This window comes from Suillus fuscotomentosus, assembly GCF_016647785.1.
Source record: "Suillus fuscotomentosus strain FC203 chromosome Unknown F5891scaffold_61, whole genome shotgun sequence".
In the NCBI taxonomy this organism is placed as follows: domain Eukaryota; kingdom Fungi; phylum Basidiomycota; class Agaricomycetes; order Boletales; family Suillaceae; genus Suillus; species Suillus fuscotomentosus.
Window position 1 is genome coordinate 176894 of NW_024539573.1, and position 27710 is coordinate 204603.

General features: G+C 48.1%; 8 protein-coding genes across 8 annotated transcripts; 2 read left to right on the forward strand and 6 right to left on the reverse strand.

The window, feature by feature from the left end:
• Window positions 1-803: 803 nt before the first annotated feature.
• Window positions 804-2128, reverse strand: F5891DRAFT_983891 (uncharacterized protein; the record flags this gene model as incomplete). Its single annotated transcript, XM_041377377.1, has 4 exons — window positions 804-1397; window positions 1446-1619; window positions 1686-1780; window positions 1939-2128. The coding sequence occupies 4 exons, from the start codon at window positions 2126-2128 to the stop codon at window positions 804-806; spliced, it is 1053 nt and encodes a 350-aa protein (XP_041221460.1).
• A 315-nt stretch (window positions 2129-2443) lies between these two features.
• Window positions 2444-3299, reverse strand: F5891DRAFT_983892 (uncharacterized protein; the record flags this gene model as incomplete). Its single annotated transcript, XM_041377378.1, has 4 exons — window positions 2444-2497; window positions 2563-2613; window positions 2679-3005; window positions 3093-3299. The coding sequence occupies 4 exons, from the start codon at window positions 3297-3299 to the stop codon at window positions 2444-2446; spliced, it is 639 nt and encodes a 212-aa protein (XP_041221461.1).
• Window positions 3300-3411: 112 nt separating this feature from the next.
• On the reverse strand, window positions 3412-6650 carry F5891DRAFT_959547 (uncharacterized protein; the record flags this gene model as incomplete). Its single annotated transcript, XM_041375661.1, has 6 exons — window positions 3412-3695; window positions 3756-4613; window positions 4684-4881; window positions 4957-5351; window positions 5415-5917; window positions 5973-6650. 6 exons carry the CDS (start codon window positions 6648-6650, stop codon window positions 3412-3414), a joined length of 2916 nt encoding a protein of 971 aa, XP_041221462.1.
• Window positions 6651-11868: 5218 nt separating this feature from the next.
• Window positions 11869-15108, forward strand: F5891DRAFT_1193707 (uncharacterized protein; the record flags this gene model as incomplete). Its single annotated transcript, XM_041367807.1, has 6 exons — window positions 11869-11984; window positions 12987-13164; window positions 13212-13618; window positions 13674-13774; window positions 13838-14029; window positions 14087-15108. 6 exons carry the CDS (start codon window positions 11869-11871, stop codon window positions 15106-15108), a joined length of 2016 nt encoding a protein of 671 aa, XP_041221463.1.
• A 64-nt stretch (window positions 15109-15172) lies between these two features.
• Window positions 15173-16300, reverse strand: F5891DRAFT_1193708 (uncharacterized protein; the record flags this gene model as incomplete). The annotated part of the gene is made up of 4 exons (XM_041367808.1): window positions 15173-15483; window positions 15531-15866; window positions 15921-16226; window positions 16276-16300. 4 exons carry the CDS (start codon window positions 16298-16300, stop codon window positions 15173-15175), a joined length of 978 nt encoding a protein of 325 aa, XP_041221464.1.
• Window positions 16301-17387: 1087 nt separating this feature from the next.
• On the forward strand, window positions 17388-20217 carry F5891DRAFT_1193709 (uncharacterized protein; the record flags this gene model as incomplete). Its single annotated transcript, XM_041367809.1, has 7 exons — window positions 17388-17804; window positions 17850-18258; window positions 18394-18503; window positions 18555-18734; window positions 18793-18864; window positions 18916-19150; window positions 19205-20217. The coding sequence occupies 7 exons, from the start codon at window positions 17388-17390 to the stop codon at window positions 20215-20217; spliced, it is 2436 nt and encodes an 811-aa protein (XP_041221465.1).
• Window positions 20218-22225: 2008 nt separating this feature from the next.
• Window positions 22226-23018, reverse strand: F5891DRAFT_1056511 (uncharacterized protein). Its single transcript, XM_041362706.1, has 2 exons — window positions 22513-23018; window positions 22226-22464 (listed from the first exon to the last, which is right to left on the reverse strand). Exons 1-2 carry the CDS (start codon window positions 22736-22738, stop codon window positions 22310-22312), a joined length of 381 nt encoding a protein of 126 aa, XP_041221466.1. The 5' UTR covers window positions 22739-23018; the 3' UTR covers window positions 22226-22309.
• A 239-nt stretch (window positions 23019-23257) lies between these two features.
• F5891DRAFT_1151051 (laccase) lies at window positions 23258-25521 on the reverse strand (the record flags this gene model as incomplete). The annotated part of the gene is made up of 12 exons (XM_041365139.1): window positions 25279-25521; window positions 25179-25230; window positions 25060-25128; window positions 24818-25000; window positions 24713-24788; window positions 24635-24662; window positions 23858-24584; window positions 23784-23804; window positions 23583-23731; window positions 23507-23530; window positions 23391-23455; window positions 23258-23340 (listed from the first exon to the last, which is right to left on the reverse strand). Exons 1-12 carry the CDS (start codon window positions 25437-25439, stop codon window positions 23258-23260), a joined length of 1638 nt encoding a protein of 545 aa, XP_041221467.1. The 5' UTR covers window positions 25440-25521.
• Window positions 25522-27710: the final 2189 nt, after the last annotated feature.

The window sequence follows — 27710 nt, forward strand, 5'->3', positions numbered from 1 at the left end:
AGTGGGCCGGCCGGATGTGTGTACCCAAGGTAAACGGATGGGCCGACCATATGAGTGGGCTGAGTGAATCTGTGTACCCGACGCATAAGGATGGGCCGAGAGCATACATTATAGATAGTGATATAGGAATTTACTATTATACATGACATTATGGATGCTAAATCCTGTTTACGATGGAGACGAGTGGGCCGGCCGGATGTGTGTACCCAAGGTAAACGGATGGGCCGACCATATGAGTGAGCTGAATGAATCTGTGTACCTGAAGCATACGGATGGGCCGAGAGCATACAATATAGATAGTGATATAGGAATTTACTAGTATACATGACATTATTAATACCAAATCCTGTTTATGATGGAGACGAGTGGGCCGGCCGGATGTGTGTACCCAAGGTAAATGGATGGGCCGGGGGTATATAGTATAGACTGGTACAGGAATCTACTCGAATAGCGAATCCGGTGTAAAATGGAAATGACTGAGCCGGACGAATGATATACACCAGAGATCCGGTCATATTATCATCCGGCAGGTACATCAATATTTTCACTGGCCTATGATCCGGTGCAGGCAAATATACGATCTGGTACGTGATGATCTGGTGTATCTATGATCCGGTGCAGGCAAATATACGAGCCGGTAGGTGATGATCCGGTACAGGCAAATATACAATCCGGTAGGTGATAATCCGGTGCATCTGTCACATCTCACAAGCCTGTTGTCCGGCATATCCACTATCATATGCTAAAAACATTGCACAAGTGAATATCAATCGGAGTAGACTAAAATATTCATCATCACATGTCTAGACATCTTTCTGCTCAACCGGGTCACTGCGTTGTACATTGCCATATTTTGCATAGTCTGTCCTTGGAGTTCCAACAAAATTATGGATACTATCTCGCATGTACCACGCAGTGACAATCCGGCTACCCTGTTCAACATGCATGTGATGTCTGACAAGGCGACATGATGAGGCCAACATTGACCTGGAGTCATATAGAAAATTGATGCCGAGATTCATGAAATCCATTATGACCGGATGATAAACGCCTGCGGTTGTCATAATATCAAATGCCTCCCGTCGACATTTTGGATCTCTATGAGGTGGTGACCGGCGATTGCAAATGACTGACACTACATTGAAGACAGATGCCCAATGTTTGAGATGATGGCACATGTCTTCTAACTGATACTGGGTCGCCCATGCACCGAGCCTGACTTGAGTTTTGATTCCAGCCCGATATAGATCTGGGTGCATGACCTGAAGTGCAGCAGAGACAAGGATACTGGATCTTTGAAGGGAGGTTGTGATATTGTGACCAACATCACCTTTCAATGCAGCGGATACCTGAGGTGAGAAGCCATCTTCCGGATCAAGTTTTGGGAAACCATGTTTCTACAATACTTTAGACTAGCAACATCAATTGATGCGAACCGGACATACCTCTCTGCCTTGCTGAAACCAGGCGGGTGATATATTGATGCAACCGGGTGTGATCTTCCCATCCGGACTCGGATAGAAATTGGACTCATGGGTCCTCCATTCAGTAGCCTTCCTGGTGGTGATGCTATCGTTCAACAGATGTCCTATGGAATTCGTGGCGCATTGCATGTCTGTCTGTGAATATTGTCATATACATCCGGATGAGATGAAATAAGAAATGAATGTGGATATGAGACAAACCATTATCATGCCAGTCATGGCTCCGGGCAAATACCAGACAATGATTCTGCCTCCGGAATCAATGATGACACTCGGTGTTCTTAGGACAACCTGTTCTGCAGGAGGGAATTTGTCTAAAAGAGTTTGCTCTCATTTCTCGCTTCGTCCGGATTCATATTTTTCCAGAGATTCATTGTATCTAACCATGTCAATTTTGAGATGAACTGTTTGCAAGTTACTCGACCGGCACAGATATATATGCGAGAATGCATACCAGGATTGAAGTAAGCAACGGCCAGGACATTGGCAAGCTGCTCCAAAGCAATACAAGTGTCGACATCTAAAAGTCCAACACTCATTGGCTTTACCGGTTGCCGATGAATTTTGGACATGAAGGTGTCATAAACCAATTCACCGGCAAGGTAGGTCTGGTATAATGCCCAGTCCGGTGGAATTGTTGTCATGTGTTCAGGAAATCAATGAGTGGTTAAAGTATGAGGAAAGAAAAGAAGTGTTTCATGAATCCGTAACCAGATAACAATGAGCAGGAATCTGGGTCACATGCAATGGACCGGATTTCATCTTCGAAAATCACCACCCATTCACATTGCATTTTAATATACATGGGTATAACATATCTACTGAAGGCTTCCAGACGTCAGATTGGGCTTGACCGTACGGATTCACTGGCATCTGTATTCAACCGGTCCATTAGTGATTGTGAGGACGCCACAGCCCTGGTGAGTTCAGCAACCGGCCCAACTACTCCGGCCAACTTATCACTTGAACGTAAAAAGTTTGTCATCCTTCTCTGCAAAATTTCCAACAGCTCTCTACCGATTGTCGTCTGACGGCACCACTCAAGAGATGCTGATCCGACCGTTTCCGGTTGACGCACCAGGCCATGTGTGAGCATATATGGGAGGAGGTCGGTTTCCACATGATCTGGCTATTACAATGCAAGTAAGATTTAGTGAGGATCTGGTGTAGGAGGTCAAGATCTCATGGACTCACGAGTTCTGAAAAATGGCCCTCAACCAACTCCATCACATCTTGGACAGATGATTTTGGCAACATGTCTGGCACCCTGCAAGAGCCCAGGTTCTCCTTCCACCAGGCATTGAAGTAGTCTGACATACGAGCAATGTCATATTCATCTGATGTGGCGGAATTGACAGAAAGAGGCAATGCTTTGATATCCATGAGGACCTCATTCACATCCGGTTTCTGGTCCACCAATTTATTCACAACCAAAATTGCAATCACATCGTGGAGAAGTTTTGGAATGGTAGCGGAGCACCTGGTCAGGAAGGATATGTTGATGAATGGAGTTACAAAAGTCTACATGACAGGCGACATGATTTGAGTGCAAGATAAGAATTGACTGGTTGACCGGACACCTGGACAACTGGACAACTGGATGCTTACCTCCATTTCCCATTGCATGAGGGTGTAAAATTTTTCTGCATAACCGGGCATGGCGGTGGCAAAGCTCTTGTCAACATACAGGCGCATGGCCAACAAGCGAGAATTGGCATAGAACAAAGCACGAGAAATCTGTCCAGCAGTGATCTCACCATCCGAGTAGGCCACAATGATTTGATCAGAGGGAACCAAAGTGGCGGCATTGTTCATGGTGAGTGTATGACAATGATGTGATGGTGAGACTGACAGTTTGTTTTATTCCCACATTTTCAATATAACTACATATTAGCTAATCCAGGAACTATTTTAACCGGTACCGGAACTATGAACTAACAACCGGTACTTCCGGCTGAATGACCGGAATCACTTTCTGAAAAGACTCCGCTGCATGTGCAGCTAGTTGTCGATATATGTGACATTGTCGGGCAGCATAACACGCATGTCCGGTTAGCCCAGTGTAAGTGGCGTTGTCCATGAGACTTAGCCATTGCTTGGCCTTGTAGGTAAAGAAATTGACAGACCACTGCATTTCATGTTTGACAAGAATGACCTCTTCATTCCAACGATCGCACAGGGCCTTTGTCCGGAGCCAATTGACTCGATAGACTGTTGTTGCAATATGTGAGACCAGATCACCCAATATCAATGGATATGCAGGATACTCACATTCTGTCATCCAGTCATTTCCGGATGTATCACCCTGAACATTGATTGACCAGAACCATGCGAGAGTAGCGTCCCTCTGACCACGTGCATTTGGATCTGCAACTGCAGCGTTTGCCTTCAGGTGTTCTTTCTTTAGCGGAAGATATTTCTTCAGGAGGTCGTGATCAGGGAGTTTGGCTAGCTGCAACCGACATTTTGAATATATCCTGGCATTGAGATTGACTACCATTTCCACCGAGCGAACCTGAGTCCATGCCCTGGTGGAGGAGGCTTGTGACTTGGCTGACCGGATAGTATTCCGGAATATAACAGCTTTATCTCCCAAATGAACTCTAATTGCATGAAGGGCGTCATTGGCCTGACCTTCACAAAGGGCAGTTTCTTCTTTCATGAGATCGGTGAGACCCAATTCATTACATCTCACTATACCGAGGTTGGAAGGCAAAGGTAAGATAGTGAGCTCAGGTTGAAAGATGGAGGCATGATGTGTTTCCGGATTGTGATCATCATTGAGATCGGAATAATCTTCATCCGGTGAATTATGAACCGTGTCTACCGGAGAATCCTGTTCATTGCCATCAACTGCAAATCCAAGATAGGTAGGTGCCATCTCAAGAAAGCTTGTAATGCGAGTTTGCAGCTTATCTCTGAGTCGGGCTACTGTCAACAATTGAATGTCTGTAGGATGCCTTCCGAGCCTTTTCACATCTCTAGAGAGAGAGATTTGGGATTCTTCTATGGTCAGACCAGTTGCGAGCCAAGTGGCTGCTCCTCGCCAACTAGGGGAATTGGTAGCTGGATGATCCAGGCGATTTTGAGCCTCCAGCAGGCGCAACTCCTGCTGCTTTCTAGTTGGAGCTGTAGATCATGCCATCCGGATAATAATCCATATGTGATCAGGACCGGATGAGTAGTAGTAGAATTTGACACTTGCCTTTTTCCAACCAGACCTCATAAATGTCCATGGCTGTTGGATCCTCCAGTCTGTTTGCCTGAGCAACAGCCTCCTCTGCTTCCCAAAGAATGACCATGGCAGGCTGAACTGTCTCGTTAAGATTTTGGAATGAGAGTGTGCTCTCTGCAGCACCCTGAACAGCCTCTTTAAACTTTCTGCAAAGAAACTTGGCTAAGGGGCAGGTCAGCCGGGAATGAATAATATGAGACCGGGCCATTTTTGTACATCCGGATATTGGCAACTCACTTATGCGAATCATTTTCATGAAGTTTGAATCATTCATCTGATAATCCAATACCTCCTTGCGATGAGGAGTTCCCATGCCCCTGGCTGACGGGGAGATTATGTTCAAAGATGCCCAGAGTGTTTCCATGATCTCTCCATCTATCCTGCCGGTCCCATGGATAAAATTCGATGCATACCGGACATAGCAGCTGTCCTGATGGCCATGCACATGCCACAAACCTATTCCAGGAATGATATCCATGCTAATGGGGATGGACAGATACATGCTTGATGCGATCCAGTCCTTGAGAAACTTATTATACTGACAATTTATATCATAGAACATTATTGCTCGTGAGATTCCATCTGTATTGTAGTTGAGTGCCTGACTCAAGGCATAGTCCATGTTCATCTGCCTGATTATTTTTCGAGATCAGTAAGACCGGAAATGCATGTAACCGGATGCAATGTCCATTTACCTTTCACCCTTCTGAAAATCCACCATGGAATGTGGGACAAAACATCCATGCCGTGCACATGCACATCCTCCTATACCTGTGGCCTCTAGCTTTTGTCGGGAGGCATTGGCTTGATTGACTGCATGGTGATTGTTACAATCTGACTTTTGGACACGGTCTTGGGCAACAGCCAAATGACTCTTGTATCTTTCATCTCCGACCATGAATGCAAGACCATCAATCAATGATACTTCATCGGATGGATTCACTGGATGGAGGTGCTCGGCTTTAAAATTACCATCCATGACCAAAGTCCTGGTGAAGAGCCAGGAAGGGGTGTCGTCCGGCTGAGTGGCCGTACCGGTTGACCGGTCCAAATTTATCCCCGGTTGAGGACATGCCGGACAGAATAGGGCGAGGTCACCGGTCTTAGGCTCATCGTTTTTACGGGCAAACCCATGCCACTTGTAGAGCTTACATTGACGCCATTGTCTGGCAGTCCTCATGAGCTCTCTGTAGCGATCCTGCAAATATTATTGTTCGATGACCGGCTGAAGTAGAGAATGAAAACCGACTTACCGGAACCATCAATGGAAAGATGCTGGAGGTTAGCCTCCGGATCTTACTGTAGTAATTCATGGCTGATGTACCATATTCCAGGTTGTCTAGCAGAAAGTTGTCCAACATGGAGAATGTGAATGCAGTTTTTGGTCTGGTGAAGGATGCTGGAAATAAGCCTGCTTGAAAGAGCTGCATATCCGGGTTTAGAGCTCCGGGGCAGTGGCAATACCATATGGATACGGAGTGAACACCGGATTTGTTGACTATGGTTGTAGCCGGATGATCTGAGTCTGCGACAAGTGGAATGGAAGTTCCCTCCAGATAATCATTATGGTCTATATGTTCATTGGTATCTGACCATTCAAAGAGGTCTGATGAGTATTCAGTGCTGCTGGGACATGGAGTGCCATCATGAGCAAGGTGAATGTGCAGGCCGACTTTCATAAGTGAAGTTTCTTGAAAAAATGATCCAGTCCATTGACTGATGCGATGGAAAGGGTGTCTTTGATGCTGGGTTCTGCAGCACTCTGTGCAAAACAGGGGCTCGTTGAAACACCCGTGGCATTTATAAACCCCATCCTTCTTGCAAACTTCACAAAGCCGGTCCAGAGGAGGGGTTTCTCGGACCATGAGTAAATTTATGTAGTCCTTGAACTTGCGCTTCCATTGCCGGAGATATTCATTCTGACTCTGCATGATCCGGTCAGATGAAGACTGCAGATATCAGAAGAACTTCTGCTTGCCAGAGATTTTGGTAATTTAGGCTGAGGCATGTAGCCTTGGTCAAAGTCAAAGTCAGCACCGTCATAGAGCATCTGAGAGAACCCGGCTGTGTGCTTTGAGGGAGATTTTGTTGGTGAGGATGTCACCGACTTTGTTTTCGGGGACCATGAATCTTTCACCCAAGATGACCTGGTTCCTCTGGAAGTAGTTTTCTCCTTCAGTTTATATAGCTGAGGCAATCGTTTCTTCATCGGAGGAGTGTATGTGATTCCCTTTTGTTTGGTATTTGCCATGATTGATACCAAGACCTAAAGGATTGTTGGGCTGGGGAGTGCACTTAAGCTTGATGATCGGCAGGCATATAACTTTACACCTGTTCCTTCCTTCAACTCCGGCCTCTGAGTGATTTGAATCACCGGATTACCATTCCTGTTTGTCATTGAGGTACCAACTCCGGCCTCTGAGTAATTTGAATCACCGGATTACTACATTTTCTGTTCCTATGTGTCAGTGAGGTTACCGGTGTAGAGACTCGTGCATCTCATAGTGTGAAATGGCGCTTTACACTAGGGAGTATACAGCACCAACTCGCAGCATCACTCTGTGTACCATCCACAGTGATTCCTATATGACGCGCAGCTTTCCCGCGCAACGCGCGCCATGCGCGCACCATTCCCGCGCTTCGCGATGTATACGCGCGCGCGCCCTATGGCGCCAGCCATCCAGAAGCATCCATCCACTGTCCACCAAGCTCCCTAGTGCGTATATTTCCATTTCCTTTATTAGCATAGTTCCACCTTTATTTTTATCATGCATTCTCACTCATATATATATTTACATACCTACTTGGTAGCGCTTCGGCTCCGCATGACCGCGCTTAGGCGCGCTATATAAGCGCCAGCAGTACATACTATTACTTACTTACTTTTTCCCTTTAACTTACTAGTTACTACCCACTTACTACTTAGCAGAATATAGTAGAAAGCTATTCCTTTACATTTTGCACTCTTATATCTCTTATCTTGCTTTATATCACTACTTAAGCTTAGTTTCTCATTTCCGCATACGCGCGTGCACTTTCCCGCGCTTCGCGCTAATACGCGCGCGCGTTCCCGCGCCTTTGTACCTTGCGCGCTCCTGCGCTTTCTCGCGCTTCGCTTAAGCGCACACTTCTAGATCCTTGCTGCACTCACTTCCCCTATAGGGTCGAACGCACTTGCTTCTCAAGTAACGCAGACTAGGCAGCGTGCGACCTTACAACTTTTACAGATACAGTCAGGAGCTTCTTTTGTTCCTCATTGTATTGTTGTTTCTACAACTGGAGCCCACCGCGAGGGGAGCAGTCAGCAAGATCTAGTTCCGCGCATTTCGCGCATACAGGTCAATATCTTTGCATTTCAAAAGCTAATCATTTTCTAGTCACGCATTCTCGCGCCTTGCGCGCGCGCAATATTCCCACGCCTGTGCGCCTCGCGCGCGCACCTTTCTCGCACTTCACACTATTTAACGCATAAAGGTCAATCTCTTTGCATATTCAAAAGCTAACCAACTTCTAGTCACGCATTCTCGCGCCTTGCGCGCGTGCTTTCCCACCCCTGTGCGCCTTGCGTGCGCACCTTTCACACGCTTCAATGCCCTTCAGAATGCCCATCCGCGGCACAGCAAACGCGCCCAAGTTCGATGGCACTACAGACAACCTTGCCGAGTTTATTGACACCTATGAGCAGCTCGCTGATGATGCAGGACTCCAAGGACTTGACCGCATCAAAGGTATTATCCGCTACCTTGAGCGCGACGATCGAGAACTATGGGGCGGAATGCCTGAGGCGCAAGTAAGCGATTACTTCGCCTTCTTAGACGAGGTAAAGGTAATGTATCCTGGATGGGATGGTAAAAGACGCTATGCGCTCGCGGACTTGCGCGCCATCGTGCGCGAATACGCTAACAAACCAATGTCTTCTTGCACAGAACTAAGCAATTACCTGCGCGCATTCAGGAAGATTATGCAGCCACTCATGGATGAAGACCGTATTGGAAAGGCCGAACGCGACCGCTTATTCATGGAAGGAATCCCTAGCGATGCTCAGGCGCAAATCCGCTTGCGCCTTATGATCAAGTTCCCTGACCACCACCCATACGACCCATATCCATTTATGGACGTCTTTGCAGCTGCGCAGTTCCTATTATCTGGGCGCGCTTTTCCCGCGCCAAGCGCACCAGTAAGCGCACCAATTAGCGCGCCCACTATAGCGCCAAACACGCCAGTTAGCGCACCAGTGGCTAAGTGCCAAGATCGCTATCACGCGAGCCACGCAACCCAGGATACGACCACCAGTACTAATGCGACAGCAGGACTCTTCTATTGCGCACCCTCAGAAGTTGCACTTGACAAAAGGCCACCAGTTCCTATTCTTGCGCCTCGCACGCGTGCCTTTCCCGCGCCTTCGCGCGATTTACGCGCACCTCAACCATCAACTGCGCCAGCATGCAAAGCCACACCAGAATGCACCACTTTAGATCACGAACTCAAGCGCGCGCTCACAAAGCGCAACCAGAAGCGCACTGCAGGCGCCTCTTCACCATCATCTTCATCAGCACCATCTCCTTCACAATCCGCATCATCATCACCATCAATCGCATCATTAGAAGTCAGGGATGACTCTAAACATCTATTGCACACTAACGCGCCAGTTGAAACACGCGTGCCTATCGCTAACGCATCACGCGCGCCTATCGCTAACGCATCGCGCGCGCCTATCGCTATCGCATCGCGCGAAGTCAGGGATGACTCTAAATATCTATTGCACAGTAACGCGCCCATTGTGGACGTTATTACGCCGTCGCTTGAAACGCGCCCGCCTATCGCATCGCTTAAGGAAGAAACCTCGCCAATCGCACCATCACCATCACCGCATTCGCCATTCGCATCATCAGAGGTCAGGGATGACCCTAAACATCTATTGCACCTTAGCGCACCTATAGAGGAGCCTCCTACCGCATCAGAGGCTCAAGTTGCACCTTGCATCAACCAGAGTTTGTCTCTGGAAATTCCAGATGTCACTCGCGATCACGCGCACATCGCACTTTTTGCTTCCAGTGACTATCGCATGCCGGTAAAGCATCCGTGCATCACGCCATCTAACCACCAAGCAGAGTATGTCTCAGGCGACCCTGGCGCGACTCAGGCGCACCATATTGCGCCTGAGGATGCGCAATGCGCGCGCCTAGAGGTATTGTATATTTACCCTCGTCTCATTTCGCGCTTTTTGTCTTTTTCATGTTTGAAGCTCTTAAGGAGCTATATGACAATTCCAATCACTTTTATTTCATCTTCGCACCACCCCTTGTTCACGCGCCATGATCACGCGCATCGCGCAATATGCGCGCGCATTCCCGCGCCTCGCGCATTCATAACTTTAGCAGAGTTTCCACACTATCGCATTTCTATCACTTCTCCCCTTTTAAATTGCATTTCTTTCATTCAACACAAGACATATTCCAATCAGTCATCCAGGCGCGACTTAGGCGCGCGCCTGACACATACATACGCGCCTAACCCCCCTATTATCACTTTTAACTTCGCACTTCGCACATTGATTCGCATTCTTCACGCTTTTGCTTACCATGTCAATTTTGTTCCTGCGCGCGCTGATGCGCACTATTCTCTTTCGCCCATGCGCCTTCTGCGCCTTGATATACAACCCTTACAGCCCATTTGTGCAACATTTGCGCCTAATTTTACACTACATACATCTCTCACTAACACATTTGCAGAGAAATGGCTGTTCCTCGCGTGTTCGGCCAATATAATCAAACTCGCGCGAAATCGCCCCAAGGCGCGCACATCGCGCGCACCCTATCAGCTTGTAGGGCGCCCCTACACCCCTTGCAGCGCCTCCCATTGGCGCGCCTTCAACCTGCAGCGCGTTGTGCAGGAATTCATTCTGCCAGTTACAAGCCCCCCCCCAAGTGCGCCAGCCTTGCTCATTCCAACCCTACCTTGGGTAAAGCGTCAGCTCGCAAGAGACGCGAAGCGCGCTAGTCACGCGCTCAAGGAGGAGGATCAAGCACCTCAGCCGCGCATGAAAGAACAACATATAGCATCGCTGTTTCATAGGATACCATTCGTTTTACCCTGGGTTTCATCCAGCGCTCTTTCATTTTATTTTCTCTCATTATAACGCCATCCAAAGAACTAATAACTCGCTGATATATATGCATATAGGAATCACTTAGAAGAACATAGAAGAAAAACAATCATAGAACGTGCCCGCCTAGCTCAATAGTATATTTTCTCTTCGCATGCATGACGCGGCACCATGCTCCTTTTTACCTTAGAACGCGCACATATGCGCGCAGTCTTCCCACGCTCACGCGCACATACGCGCGCAATATTCACGCGCCCATATGCCTCGCGCGCGCACACATGCGCGCTTCCTGCGTCTCGCTCATAGGAAGGTGTAGATGTCGACAGCCGCACGAAGAAGACAAGTCGGATAGGACATCCGCAAAGTTTACCATTTTTTCCTTCGCATTTTCACATATAGTTTTACTCACACTGTTCAAACCTTACCACCTAATATTTAGTGCGCCTAGCAGGACTTGGTTTGGACTTGGATTGGATCGCTCTTGGACCGCACCACTTCGCATCATACGCACAATACAACACATGCGACACTCACGCGCTTTCTCGCGCCTTGTGCGCGCGCACTTTCTCGCGCTTTATGCCATATGCGCGCCACATCCATATCACTCTCACATCATCGCCTCACACCCAGGGAACACTATTCACACCAGAGTCACCCTTGCAATTCGCCATGCTACACTTCATTCCCGCGCCTTCACGCATAGCGCGCGCACATTCTCGCGCCTTGCGCGTACCATGCGCGCAACTTCCCACGCTTCACGCACATCCACGCAATAATTCCTGCACTTGCGCATTCATCGCCCAACGACCCAAGCATCATACAGGCATCGCGCACACATACTATCACGCAAAATCCTCACCATGCGCGCGCTGAGTGGGGACACTCAGAATTTAAGTCCCTGGGAGATGTAGAGACTCGTGCATCTCATAGTGTGAAATGGCGCTTTACACTAGGGAGTATACAGCACCAACTCGCAGCATCACTCTGTGTACCATCCACAGTGATTCCTATATGACGCGCAGCTTTCCCGCGCAACGCGCGCCATGCGCGCACCATTCCCGCGCTTCGCGATGTATACGCGCGCGCGCGTTCCCGCGCTTGCGCGCCCTATGGCGCCAGCCATCCAGAAGCATCCATCCACTGTCCACCAAGCTCCCTAGTGCGTATATTTCCATTTCCTTTATTAGCATAGTTCCACCTTTATTTTTATCATGCATTCTCACTCATATATATATTTACATACCTACTCGGTAGCGCTTCGGCTCCGCATGACCGCGCTTAGGCGCGCTATATAAGCGCCAGCAGTACATACTATTACTTACTTACTTTTTCCCTTTAACTTACTAGTTACTACCCACTTACTACTTAGCAGAATATAGTAGAAAGCTATTCCTTTACATTTTGCACTCTTATATCTCTTATCTTGCTTTATATCACTACTTAAGCTTAGTTTCTCATTTCCGCATACGCGCGTGCACTTTCCCGCGCTTCGCGCTAATACGCGCGCGCGTTCCCGCGCCTTTGTACCTTGCGCGCTCCTGCGCTTTCTCGCGCTTCGCTTAAGCGCACACTTCTAGATCCTTGCTGCACTCACTTCCCCTATAGGGTCGAACGCACTTGCTTCTCAAGTAACGCAGACTAGGCAGCGCGCGACCTTACAACTTTTACAGATACAGTCAGGAGCTTCTTTTGTTCCTCATTGTATTGTTGTTTCTACACCGGGTGATCAGAAATCTTGGAACATCATCTCTATTTAGGATATATTAAGGTCAGAGCAACCGAGTTTGCCATAAGTTTCGTCATTTCCGGGTTAGTTAATCAAACACATCGTAATCCTGCCATCATCCCAATTCCCATAGATTTCTTCCGGTATAAATGTGTCTCCCTATGCTGTATGGCATTTTAAGAGTATTACTGTATGCTGCCTGTATACTATATGATAAACTTGGTCTAAGTTTGTGTGTTTTGCAGTCCTAAATTCTATAAACCGGAAACACAGGGCATGTTAAGCCTGAGAGTATCATGTTGGCAGACAATCTCTTGTTCGGTTCTACTTTCGGATACATGGTGGCGATTGGCTATGTAAGATTATACTGTATCCTTTCTTCTACCAAGACCTCAACTGCTTTGCAATGGCCTGATCCAACTCATCAGTACACAGCCCCCAAAAGACCAAGCAGAAATTGACTGAGGAAGAGCTGCTGGTCTTACAATCTCACCTAGAAGAATGGAAGGAAGCGACCGGTAAGGATAGGAAAACGATTTTGAGGGCGGTCATAAAAGAGGCCAAGATGAAAGCCCCTAAGATGGATGCCCGGCTGTTGAAGAAAAGGAAATCTGTAAGCAGCCAATCTTCTAATTTCATAAATGCTCATGATGGATGAAGATGTACCGGGACTGGTTATATAACCGGAGAGCGGAAAAGACACTCAAAAAACGAAGCAAGTTCAGTAAGAAATGGACTACCCGGTTGGTGATAGAACACCAGTACAAGAAGGAGATCCTTGAAAAGACAGGAGCAAGGCCAGGAGGGAAGGAAATGATTAAACACTACCAGGGTGCGGTCAATGCAATTATGGCCGGTTTATCTGAAGAGCAGCTGGATGAAGCAAATACGACTGCTATAGAATGGTCTAGCAGTGCTCCTCCTACAGATGTCCAGGCTGAGTTCGCTCAGAAGAAAGCTCCTGGTATGATGAAGGATCTTGCGACTCAGTTATGGAGGCAGGCTGGTATGAGGATATTCATATTGTCTGCATGGAAAACCGAGGAAGGCGAGGTGAGGATCAATGGGTGAGTGACATTTTAATTCTCTCAACCGGTAAAGACGGCCTGATCTGGTCATAAGAATTGACTTCAATGAAAAGTTAGAGGGCAATAGTTTCACAGATACAAAGGACTGGAAGTCCATGTTACCAGAGTGGAATGCCTATGTCGGAGAAGAGTTTGGTGAGCTTCTTTTTTGTGCAATGTTGATGCATCTGGTCAAGTACTTACACCATGTGATGCCAGCAATTGACCGGAATAATGATGACGATGGCAATGAGGATGCTGATGGGAAGGAGAGCAGAAATCCAAGGAGAAAGAAGGAGGAGTTTACTTTAGAGGTCGATGCCTATGGGCTTCCGGTCATACCGGATATTGAGCCCCTCAACTTAGAAAACAAAAAGTCTCTTATCCGGACATTCCTCACAAAACACTACAGTAAGTTTCACAAATGAAATATCTGGAGGGTTGATAGAGGAATTACTTATTTCGCAGGGTTTTGCAGTCAAAAGCCAAAGGCGTCTGTTCCTTGGTCTGCAGTGACGGAGGCTCAAGAGAATTTCATCGAGCCCAAGTTTTTGCCTACCGGTGGAAAGATCAAGGACCCGTCCAAGCTTCAGTTGCATGACGCTGACCAGCTCTTGCAGTTCTGGCATCAGAGACAAAAGGACAAGGTTCGGCCAACATTTGAATTCAAAGGCTGGCAAGACCATGAGAAGGAGATGAGGGAGCCGGTGGAGAAGATCTCAGAGGGCGACTCTAGCACAACATGCAGTCCAGTAACAGCAAAGACCAGAGTTCCAGTTCAAAAACCAACCGGTAGGTTGACCGGAAAGTCATCTGGCAAGTCAACCATCAGGGTGGAACCGGAGTCAAGCAGTGAGGGCGAGGATGGTGAAGGTGAAGGTGAAAACGATGAAGCTCGATCACCGCCTTCCAAGCTGAAATCGACCGGAAAGCCAGGCAAAGCTGTCCAATCTATTCCGGTTAAAAAACCACCTGCAAAGTCAACCAGAAAATCATCCGGTAAGCCGGCCGGAAGGGTGGAAGCGGAGTCAAGTGGTGAGGAAGAGAATGGGGATGAAGGCGATGCTGAAGTCCAATCACCGCCCCCGGAGCACCAATCTATTGGAAAGCGAAGCAGAGCTGTCAGATTTCATCCGGAGGAAGACTCCGGCCCATTGGTCAAGAAATCTAAATCAAATGTCATTGGGCGCAACATACCACTGGAGGACGATGCTGGCACTCCTTCAGCAGAATCATCCAGCAATCATTCTACAGCCCCACTGCCTCCCAAAACTGCATCGAGAAGTAGCTTTGTTGGTCCTGCATCAGCCAGTCGAATGAAGAAGTCCGGTCAGAAGATACCTGCACCTAAACCAACGGCTCCTGCCACCACACAGGGCACTGGTAAGAAAACTCAAACAGATGGAGCCCACATTGATAAGCCGGAGCCAAAGCGCTCCACTAGAGCTGCAAAGGTGTCTTATAAAGTGAATTACATGCAAAGAGCGTAATCATCACATTTCATTGAATGTACTATACAAGGGGTGGAAAGTATCAATGGTATATATATAGATGTCATGTCGACAGTCGGTATATTGATATAAGTTGAAATGCCAATAATAACTCACTAGTGGACTGAAGAACTTCCTCGCTGACAAGTGCTTCTTCCGGCGACATTGTACCATGAGCCCTTTCAATCTCCAACCAGTGCATTGCCAAGCGCAAGTCACCTACAGCACGCTGAATCACAAATCCGATAGGTTCCAGTTCACTAGCCATCTCCAAAGGGGTCTCTTCCGGTTGAATATTCAATTGATGGGCAAGATCATGTGCCGGATCTGTCCCAAAGCCCATGTCCAAAGGTGTCTCTTCCGATCGAAGACCCACTGAATGTACATGTAACAGTGTAACCTAATAAAATGATAAAACTCACTTGACTGATCCGGAATATCAACCGGATCAACACCGGAAGGCCTCTGGTTTGGATGATCATGTTGAACCACAGGCGAATTAAAACCCATGTCAAATGACATCTGCTCCGGATCACGATGTTGAACCGGAGGTGAATAAAAGCCCATGTCTAATGACATCTGGTCCGGATCATGATGTTGAGCCTGAGGTGAATGAAAGCCCATGTCTAATGACCTCTGGTCCGGATCATGATGTTGAACCGGTGAACGAAAGCCCATGTCAATATCCGGATGACCGTGTTGAACCGGAGGTGAATTGAAACCCATGTCCAAAGGGCTGTCTTTCACCAAAACATTGACTTGATGATAATCATGAGTAATCCCATTCCTTGCATATTGAATCAACCAAATACCTGAGCCACCGGCCAGTTGATTGTGTGCCAGGAAGTTCAGAGAGCCGGTCGCCGGCTCTGCGAAATCATTGGTATTGAATGAATGGCCAGGTGGAAATCCCATGTCCAACTCGGATATAGGTGTGGCAATTGAAGACCGGTTAGTATTGGACAGAGGGAACCCCATATCCAATGTGTCTGACACCGGTTGGCTTGGGAACCGGTCGAAACCCATGTCTAATGACCGGCTGTTCTTGATCCTGCATTCTGGCATCGTCAAAGTCTTGCCATCCTTCCACCGGTCATAAGCAGATGCAACATCTAGGTCTAGAAGGCATCAATAATTAGGTGTATAGGTCAGTATGAGAGGACTTACAGTCGCCAATGTTTGAGCAATTCATTCCAAGGCTGTCGTGTCCCGGTTCCAATATGAAAAACACTGCCGGTGTAGAGACTCGTGCATCTCATAGTGTGATATGGCGCTTTACACTAGGGAGTATACAGCACCAACTCGCAGCATCACTCTGTGTACCATCCACAGTGATTCCTATATGACGCGCAGCTTTCCCGCGCAACGCGCGCCATGCGCGCACCATTCCCGCGCTTCACGATGTATACGCGCGCGCGCGTTCCCGCGCTTGCGCGCCCTATAGCGCCAGCCATCCAGATGCATCCATCCACTGTCCACCAAGCTCCCTAGTGCGTATATTTCCATTTCCTTTATTAGCATAGTTCCACCTTTATTTTTATCATAGTTTCTCACTCATATATATTTTTACATACCTACTCGGTAGCGCTTCGGCTCCGCATGAGCGCGCTTAGGCGCGCTATATAAGCGCCAGCAGTACATACTATTATTTACCTTACTTTTCACCCAACTTTACCTAGTACTTACTACTTAGAAAGTCGCAGTAGAAATCTATTCATTAGCACAACACATCTCACATCCTTTATCTTGCTTATATCTTCACATAAGTTTGATCTCTCTTATTTCCGCTTACACGCGCGCGCTTTCCCGCGCTTCGCGCTAATACGCGCGCGCGTTCCCGCGCCTTCGTACCTTGCGCGCACCTGCGCTTTCTCGCGCTTCGCTGAAGCGCGTACCTCTAGATCTCCGCTGCACCTGCTTCCCCTTTAGGGTCGAATGCACTTGCCATCTCAAGTATCGCAGACTAGGCAACGCACGACCTACAACTTTTTAGATACAGTCAGGAGCATTTCTTTGTTCCTCTCAGTATTGTTGTTTCTACACCGGATCATGTGAGGTACCTTCCAGAAAGGCAATTGATTTATTACCTTTGGCCTCGCTAGATAAGTGTAAATGATCCTCAATAATCTCTGAGGGCGAAATTCTTTTCCTCCTTCTGCTGAATGACTTGTCTAAATCAGTATATTTTGTGCGATATCCAGAATGTGTCATGGGTTGTTCCAAAGCCTGTCAGTGGATGCTTGTACTCACGCCAATTTGATAGTGATGACGTGGCAACAATGGCATTCGCACAAGGACACATGGCAACTGCGGAGGAGAGAACCGGTACATTAATTGTTCTTTCGGAAATATCCGAAATCACCCGAACATCCGGCAATTTTCAATTTCCTCGTTCCCTGCCAGATCAAGAGAACCGGTACATTCATTGTTCTTTCGGCAATATCCGAAATCACCCGAACATCCGGCAATTTTCCATTTCCTCGTTCCCTTCCGGATTTCTTTTGCAAGCCAACCTGCTACTGTCATTTTGTCTTACTGCTGATATGTCTTCCAACATTAGTACTGCTGCTGCCGCCACTGCCAACCAGGCACTCATTGCCCTTCTCGCCAGGTTGAATCAGATGGTTGAAGAGGTTCTCCGGTCCCGGTCAGAAGATGAGAGGATGAGGTTGAGCAGAGCCATTGCATCTCAAATGGTATGTTTGTCATTTTTTTTGTATTGTATCCATTAATATCGTTAGAATGATGCCATTCACTCCTACCGGACGACAGCTACCTACATCCCCCTTCGCCTGCTCTCTATGGCAGCTGAGATTCATAGAGCTCAGGGGGGTACCACGCAATTGGTTCAAGTACCGGATTGGACTCGTGTTGGCAACAATGAGGACATTTGCCGAGGTCATCCATTATACCCTAAGACATTGGGTCCTGCTCCCACTCCACCAACCACTACCGCTGCACCAACACTGCTATCTGGCCCTCCACCGGCACCGGTACCGGCACTTGCACCTGTAGCCAAACCTGCACCGGCACCTGCTCCTGTACCGGCACCTGCTCCTCAACCGGCACCTGCTCCTGTACCAGCACCTGCTCCACCGGCACCTGCTCCACCGGCTCCCAACACAATCCGCATTCCTGGCAATACATCTGGTGCCATTGCAGGCCCATCGAGACCACGCAAATGACAATTCAGCGCGAGTCCCCCACGTCAGGTCAAGAGGGCCCGGAAGGCTATCCCCAAGTCGAAGCCACTGTTAACAGACACGGACACTGACGGCGATACAGTTCGCATTGGCAAAGATAAGCCCAAGGCGAAGGGAAAAGGAAAGGGAAAGGCGAAGGCGAAGGCAAGGGCAACGTCACCGGATCGCGATAACCGGCCAATGATCAACAAGGTACGTTCATTTTTTCAATATCAACACCAGCAATGTCATTGATTCGTACAGAATTTACCAACCATTGTCATTACCACTCGGCCAATGCTGCCCCCTCCAGACCAGAAGAAGAAGGCCGCTGACTCGGAGGAATACAAACCGGAGGAGGAGGAGGAGGAGGAGGAGGCGGATGAAGACAATGCAATTGAGCCTTCTGGGACACGGGTCAAACCGGGCGAGGGACGATTACCAGTAAGTTTTCATATTATTGCACCTATCGTGAGTATGGCTAATATAATCATGATAATAGTCCAAGTCCGGTATAGATCGTACCAGAACAGCCAAGGACAAGGCAAAGACCAGGGGCAAGCGTCCACAGCCGGTAAGACATCCGGTAACTCTCCACCGGTTGTGCTATACTAATTCTTCATAGAAACCCATTGGTACGCCTCTCCTACCATGCAGGAGATGCACAATTATGAAGGCCAAATGCGAAAGCTGGTTGACCAAAAGGGGCGAGGTCGCCCATACTTGCATTCTTTGCAGCAAGTGGAGGATGAAATGCATCCGGCTGGATGATCCGGTCCTACCGGCCACAGCCATCGTCACTCGCTCCAAGACAACCGGAAAAACCAAGACCGTTGGGCAGTCAAAAAACAAAGGCAAAGGTAAAGGCAAGTATCTTATTTTCCGTAGTATATCTACTAATTGTATTCTTCTAGTCGTCCAAACTCAGTGTCCCAGTCCTATTCCGGAGGAACCGGATGTCGATGTTGATATGACCGATGCCCCTGCACTCACCGGCACCGAACATCCTGGCACTGCTACCGATGCAGGCCCTGAGGTATCTGTCGATGATTTTTCGACGGATCGATGGATCGAAGCCGTGGATGAAACTACCCTGCCCCCAGCACCATTGATAGAGACACCGGATGACATCCGGTACTTGCCGGACTATCCTCATACTCGAAGACCCGCCTCTCCTGTCGACATTTCTGTACCTCGTCAGACTCCCCAGCCCCGTTCTTTGACCAATGTCCAGATGGATGCCCTCCTGGCACAAATTCAGATCGACATGGATCAGCTCCGGACACGTGACGACATTATTCATGATGAGCTGTCCCATCGTATTGACTGGCTGCAAGCCAGCTTTACAAACGAATTAGCCTCCCAGAAGGGAGTGGTAGATCAGTTGACTTTTCAGGTCAGTGGTATCGCCCGGTACCTCAGCAACAGCCACAGGGCCACCACAGCAGCCGGTTCAACTCCACCAGCATTCAATCCGCCACCCATTGTCATCCCCGATACCCCCACATTCCCTGACTTTGGCTCGATCAGCGCCTTGGGTCGTTCCATCACCAACAATGTCTTCACTCTGGATGTGTTTTTGACCAACACGCATCCTGTCGGAGATGGCTCACCAGTCGCAAGGCATGAGCAGGTACCTACACCCTCCACCTCTACCATCAACCCTGTCCCCACCATGGGGGAATCCGGTCCACACAGTCATCCGGTTAGTGCACTTCCGGTACCGGCCCCTACTGTCCCAATGGCATCTATGCCCTCCACTAGTACCCTTCACACCATGCTCACTGGGCCACCACATCTGCCGGCAGATGGTCAGTCCCTTTCGGCTCCTTTACCAAACCGGGCATTTGCACCTCAATCACGGCAACAAGGTCGGTCGGTGAGTGCTAGGCATGACAAGAACCCTTCTGGTAATAGGGCCAAGTAATGCCAGTACATGTAGTTTGTTTTGTCGATAAGGACAATCTAATGCCATGGTAGAATGTATTAGATGGTGTATTAGATTGTCCGGTTCATGTATGTATTAGATTGACCGGTTCATGTATGTAGTATACCGGCCGATGGGCTTGTGAAATGATTCATCAACCGGATAATGTAGCTACCGGATCATGGGCCGGTGATTAAAATGCACCTGCCGGATGATAATATGACCGGATCTCCAGTGTATATCATTCGTCCGGCTCGGTCGTTTCCATTTTACACCGGATTCGCTATTCAATAAGATTCCTGTAAGTCTGCTATATACCCCCGGCCCATCCGTTTACCTTGGGTACACATCCGGCTGGCCCACTTGTCTCCATCGTACACAAAATTTGGTATTAATAATGTCATGTATACTAGTAAATTCCTATATAACTATCTATACTGTATGCTCTCGGTGTAGAGAATCATGCCTCTCATGGCGTGATATGGTAGTTTTCACCAAGGAGTATACAGCACGAACTCATAGCATTACTCTGTGCGCTACCCGCAGCTATCTCTATATGAGGCGCAGCTTTCCCACGCAACGCGCGCCATGCGCGCACCATTCCCGCGCTTCACGATGTATACGCGCGCGCGCGCGTTCCCGCGCTTGCGCGCCCTATAGCGCCAGCCATCCAGATGCATCCATCCACTGTCCACCAAGCTCCCTAGTATGTATATTTCCATTTCCTTTATTAGCATAGTTCCACCTTTATTTTTATCCTAGTTTCTCACTCATATATATTTTTACATACCTACTCGGTAGCGCTTCGGCTCCACATGAGCGCGCTTAGGCGCGCTATATAAGCGCCAGCAGTACATACTACACGGGACCTACTTTTCCTACTTTTCACTTACTAGTTACTACCCACTTACTACTTAGCAGAATATAGTAGAAAGCTATTCCTTTACATTTTGCACTCTTATATCTCTTATCTTGCTTTATATCACTACTTAAGCTTAGTTTCTCATTTCCGCATACGCGCGTGCACTTTCCCGCGCTTCGCGCTAATACGCGCGCGCGTTCCCGCGCCTTTGTACCTTGCGCGCTCCTGCGCTTTCTCGCGCTTCGCTTAAGCGCACACTTCTAGATCCTTGCTGCACTCACTTCCCCTATAGGGTCGAACGCACTTGCTTCTCAAGTAACGCAGACTAGGCAGCGCGCGACCTTACAACTTTTACAGATACAGTCAGGAGCTTCTTTTGTTCCTCATTGTATTGTTGTTTCTACATCGGCCCATTCGTATGTGTCGGGTACACAGATTCACTCAGCCCACTCATATGGTCGGCCCATCCGTTTACCTTGGGTACACACATCCGGCCAGCCCACTCGTCTCCAATGTAAACAGGAATTAGCATTTATAATGTCCTATATACTAATACATTCCTATACCACTGTCTATATAATGTACCCTTAGCCCATCCGTGTGTCTTGGGTACACACATTCACCCGGCCCACTCGACGCTCGTATCTCATGGTACAATTATGTCCATGGGCCCACATGGGATGGCCCGTTCCCAACGGTACATTGTCACACTCAGCTGTCCGTCTGAGATGGAGTGAATTCACTGAAGGGGCTCGAAAGTCTGGATCATCAATTCCCTCAGCATCTAAGTCAAGAAGCTCATATAACTCAAGCTCAGCATCCAAACCTCGAATAGCGACTTTATAAAAAGATCCCAACCATTCCTCTGCATGAGAATAGTCGAGTAAGTCACTGACAGCAATGCGGGAGAATGAACCACCGGCACCGGCAGCACCAATGGGGACTGAGTGCATTGATTCTGTGGTGGAAATCTCCTCCTCCTGAACAGCTCGGATAAGGTCTGCTGCAACATCACTTATCCCTCGCCTCTCGAAAGCGAGGCTGCGTGGCTCCCGTTTGCTGCTTTCTCCTGATAGATTGTCGCCAACTGCATGAACTACTTGAGTAGGCTCTGCTTTGTCAGCGGCCTCGGTGTCACAGTACCGGCGTCGAAGCCACTTCTTGACCACATCGTTGCATACATGCTCTTCATGAACATACATCTTGAGTTCTGCCAGAAGGGTGAGTGTCTCAGTTGAGAGCCGATTGCGCCATTTTGTATTCCAGCCGTGCTTGCGAATGGACATCCTCAGAGTGCAATGCACAATCACGCAAGTGACATAATAGTGTTGTCGGCTGACTGATTAACCAGGTGCGTTGGGGATCATTCGGGCCACTAGCCCAAACTAGTACATTAAGTTAGTAACAGAAAGCTATAAAACAAACTTGCGTACGAGTGCCTGCTATTGCCATTTCGTCCCTTGGTGCATCTCGCTGGCCCAAGTGTACCTGCTGCTCATCCATTGCCTGCTCATGCGCAACACGTTGCTCATAGAGCCTTGCACACACTACCTTTGCCTTTCCACTGACCATCGAAGCTGGGTCTTTGACAGCATAACCTGGGTGCTCCACGAAGTGATCCCACCACCATCCTTGGTTTGATCTCTTGCCGATCTTCATGGTGTGTCAAAAGTCGGGAGTCCATCTTCGAGTTCTAAGCCTTAAAACGTACCCTTGAACCGAACACACGAAAACCATGCATTTATGTGAGTAATGATATGTGAAGCGGCACGAGGATAATCAAAGATTCTAGCATTGACCAGATATAGTATAGTTCGTTACAGTAGGACCAGGAAACTCCTGAAAGTCGTGTTCAGATGAACGTCGACGAAGTTCGCCAGCTTTCCCACGCAATCCGGTCAATGACCGTGAACTTGGTTCACTGACCGGCAGAACACTGTTCCAGAACCTCTCCACCAATTCAATCGGTGTTGGAGAATACAGTCAACGAAATACAAGTACAAGAGACATACAAGAAATAGATCAGAACCCCACATGTCCGTCATCTGCACGAAGATTCGAAAGTGTACAAAAAGATTTACATTTATCCCTATCGATTTGGTCGCAACAAACAGTAGGAAGGCTGAACGAGTTCCATGGGGATGACACTGGCCCCTAGTGGTTGAAAGGGCAATATAACTATGCATAGGAAGTGTCGGTGATGCGAGCTACTGTCGGATCCGGGTCTTGGTTATAGAGTGGACACAAACGATCCCATCCAGCTGTAAGACAGTTCAGCAATAGAAGTATGGGTTCTTGACATGTGGCCTACATGGCACGGGATCCACATGCGCGGAAGTATCTGCGGGACTTTCCGCCATTACCACGGCAAAACCGCTGGATATGAAGGATTAGCCATTTCGTTGACAGGAAAATTTGCACGCATACCCTGCAAGGTGCCAGTCAATGTGACTGTTGTTCGGAGTCAGTATCCTCGAAAGCTTGACAAAAAATGATGACATACCAATGCAAAATCCACGGGCCAGAATTGTCGGTGGTCCATCGGATCACCGTTTGTTGCCCAATGATCCCAGCGCTGACCACGTCGCGGCGGACGGGGTTCACATAATTGAAGGTATTGCTGTCTGCGCTCTGTACGACATCGAATGCATGCTAATGATCATGAGTATCAACCAAGCATGCCTCCGAAGTTACAGAAACTTACCCCATGAAGGTGCATGGGATGCTGGTATAATATATGTCAGTCACGTAAATATCAAATGAATGGAAAAGACGTACAGGTCCACCTGGAGCGCTGACTATTGACACCGTCAACTCTACCACTTTGTTGGCCTCGAGAATGTACACACTCCCGTTTGGGAGCAGCTCAGAAGCGTCATGAGCTCCACTAAGAATTTGGAGTAAAACAGGAACGGTGGGGTTTACGAATGTGACATTATTGATAGCGAAAAGTGAGCCATTGAAGGAGGCATTGAAGTTGAGGTTGATATCGGCGTTCCCGTACCCTGGAGTACCAGCAGCACCGGAACTATTCAGAGTATGCAAGTTGGTCTCTACCAATGGATTCTCGGCTGTCGTATTGACCGTGGTTGGGTCAACCTCTGAGGCGCCTACGTAGCGTAGGATAGCAGTGCTCAATCCTCCGTCGTAAGTTGCATTCGCCGTACTAGGAAGAGCGCGTATCCAGTAGTTGTCCACCGGCTGATTGGCTTCTAGAACTACAGAGTAGCGCTGGGCCGCAAAAATCTGAAGCTGATCTACCACCAGAGGTTCTGTCAGCTGTCCATCCGCTTCGATGACAGTTAAGTTGTGACCATCGATAGAGAATTGGACGTTGGAGTCGCATGACATTTGAACTAGGCGGAAGCGATATCGCTTTCCCCGCGTGACATTGACCACAGCAAGATCAGACTGGGGTCCGCCAGCATAGCGACCGAGTCCATTGATGAGCATAGACGGAGCAACAGGTACAGTGCCGATCAAATCAGGGGATACAGTATGATACCTAGCGATCCTAATTTAATCGAGTAGATTATCCATGTTCGTAAAACTCACCAGTCGGCAAGCGTGATCACGGTACTTGCTGGAAACACATGATGGTCAGAGGGTAATATGAACAAATTTCTCGCTCACCATCGTCGACATCGTACATGTATGCCAAAGGGTCTTCAGGGTCATAGATTACCAGTGGTCCCCTTAGACCATCGCACTGTTCCATAGGTCAGTCCTCTACTGCACATGCAAGGTTCGAATTATGCTTGCATATTGGACGGAATAATGGCTATGATACCAATAAGTGCCCGCCTGGTTCTGGGCGGAGAAAGAATGTAGAAAAGAGTGGTTCGGCGTAATGGGGCATTGTGTGACGAAGGCCACTCCATCGGCATAGTTCGTCCGATTCTGGAAGATGCCATGCCAGTGCTGCCATAAACAAGGTTTATTTATTCTAACAACATCCATGATAATTCAAAATTGCTTACAACGCTGGTAAGCACGAACATCGAGTCGTCGTTGAGTCGGTTGACCACCTCGATATTAAACTGATCTCCCTATTGTGAGGTCAGTACTGGCACCCGACAAGGAGGTCGAAAAAGTTCACCTTCTGGGCTGTAATCAAGGTTCCAGGAAATGTGCCATCGACAAGAGTTGTTCTGTCACAGATCAGGAATAAGTTTTGAGTGCCGTGATAATAGACTCACGAGCGGTTGAAGCCATCGGGAGCGAGGTCTTTATTGCCTATGGTTATTCTAGTTGTGGGACCATGTGCAGGGATCTGAGATAGTGGGTACTCTGAGCGAGATACCATAGCTGTAGCATTAATCGATGAGACAAGAGAGACGAGTAGAAAAAGAATTAACATCGCGATTTCAGGATAGACAGTGATACTGTCACTGGCGAGAGTAGGATAAGATTCTAATGCTTTCGCAGCTTTTATCTTGCAGCGGTAGATAGCCTAGAAGTGTTCCCGATCCGTTCAAGAAGGATGATGTACCACGAAACCGTGATTTGGACATGACCCAGAACAAATTAGACGGCACAAAGGCCAACCGGTTCCAGGTGTAGTGCTAGGCAAAAATAGCTTGCATCAAGTCTCCGTGTGCAGGAAGAAAAAAAATCAAATACTAAAGGCGCCTCTCCGTCAAGTACGGCGACTTTGCGAGAGCTTTAGGTCATCGGTTGTAGGACAGAATTGTCACACACTATAAGATACTATGTTGTGGCATCTCTGCAGAGAATTTCGAAAGGAGATGGCCGGATAGTCGAGGTACGATGAGGATGACCAAAGCTTGTGCCATTATCGGATCGTGCAAGTCGAGCTGAAGTGTCTATAGAGGACTCGTGATAAATGGAATGTCGGTTAGTTGCTAGCAGGTTATGGCAGTGACTGTAATTGCGGCACTGACATTCACCAAATGCACGACCGCATACTACAGGCCGCAGATAGTGAAGTTGAAGTAAAATTTCGGCCTGGCTTATTACGGCCTGATGCCATGCCAAATAACATCACTAGTGCGTTATAGTCACTACAGCGTCGGCATAGCTTCCATATGAATGGTTGGTTGGTGAGTACTAGGTACTAGCTCGTCGAAACGGTAGCTGGTGGAAGAAATGATAGGCTAAGGTTAGGGTCCGACTTGCCGTAATTGTAAATTGCAGGATTGATTACTTAATCGGGCTACCAGTGAAGATCGCAAGCGTTCTCCATGCTAAATCGTGCTTTGAAACACAACTTCTTCCGAGTTCCACATGACATGGGCCGCCATGGACCTCCCCATATTGCAAATAAAAAGATATTACCCGGGCCGAATTTCCAATGCATATGCTGTTTGTATCTCTTTTATCATGGCGTCTTCTCGGTACCGGTAGACTACTGTTCACACCCGTTTAAGACCAATTGCAAATCAGGGACATGTTGGCTAAATCATGTGATCGCATCCTCGATCTACTCATCATACGCATCCGACAAACTTTCACATAGGCGGAAGGGTCTAGCACCAGTGTGACGAGCACTTGACAACGGTTGCATGTGTTCTTTGCTTATCTCCACCTCTACTCCTCCTTTTGCAATTGTGTTCTACTTGTTCCAATCAGCGACCATTCATTTCTCTCCTAACTATACCGTACCATCATTCGGCGTCCACGTGTCCGTCTTCATCGTAGATTCGTGGAGGTTAACGTTCAGATCTCAGTTCTTCATACCGGAGAGATACATTGCCTACCGTGTTACATTCTCTTTCAATCGGGTCAGCGGGTTCAAGCTGGGCCGTATTGAAATTGAAAACAGTTTCCCCTGCGACGACATTCAACTGATGTCAAGGGCTGACACTGGAGAGAGCCTAGACGCACAGATTTGTTCGCACACGGACAGCTACATACCCCACTTTCAATAGTATAACGTCATCGAGACATTCGGAAAGAGAAGAAGAGGAAAAAAACAACAGTAAACGTAGTGTACAGACGTCTCTTATTGTAACTCACGGTAGAAGATATCCAAGGGTGAACAGAGCGCTTGTCGACAGTAAACGACGTTGGTGCCGATAGGTTTGGATCATGCAAACGAATGAAATCGCAAGGCTTGCACAATTGGTCGCTAACAAGTTATCTTAGGGGCGTCTTTACAAATAAAACCGGGAGGTCCTCTCGGGCAAGCGTCCTCTTCGGTCCTTCTGGTGCAGCAGAAAGTGGTCGAGGCCGATCTTCAACAGAGAGGTTGGGTAGCTCGATGGTGGGTGATTGATCCTGATCGGAAGGCGGGATATCGATGTCATACGGCTGACGCTCTGGAACTTTAGCTTGATGGTTGATTAAGCTGCTCTTGGGCTAGATGTGGAATGTCGGCGAAAGGATTCTGCACCTAAGTCATGTGAGTTGTGGTTGTGTCGGAAGAATAGATCACACTCACCTAGGGACAGCAGACCGAACATTATCATAATACAACAAACTTCTGTGTCCGGCACTCTGAACTGCATTGTGACAGGAGGTGTGAGAATTTTTGATGGTGCAGCAGCAACGAAGGTACATGTCGCATGGAACGCGCCGACAGTGGTTATCTGGCCCTGCTTGTGCTTGGTGGTTGACTTGGTTTTCAAACGCCAAAGATCATGCAACTTTGAGAACAAGCACGAGACCA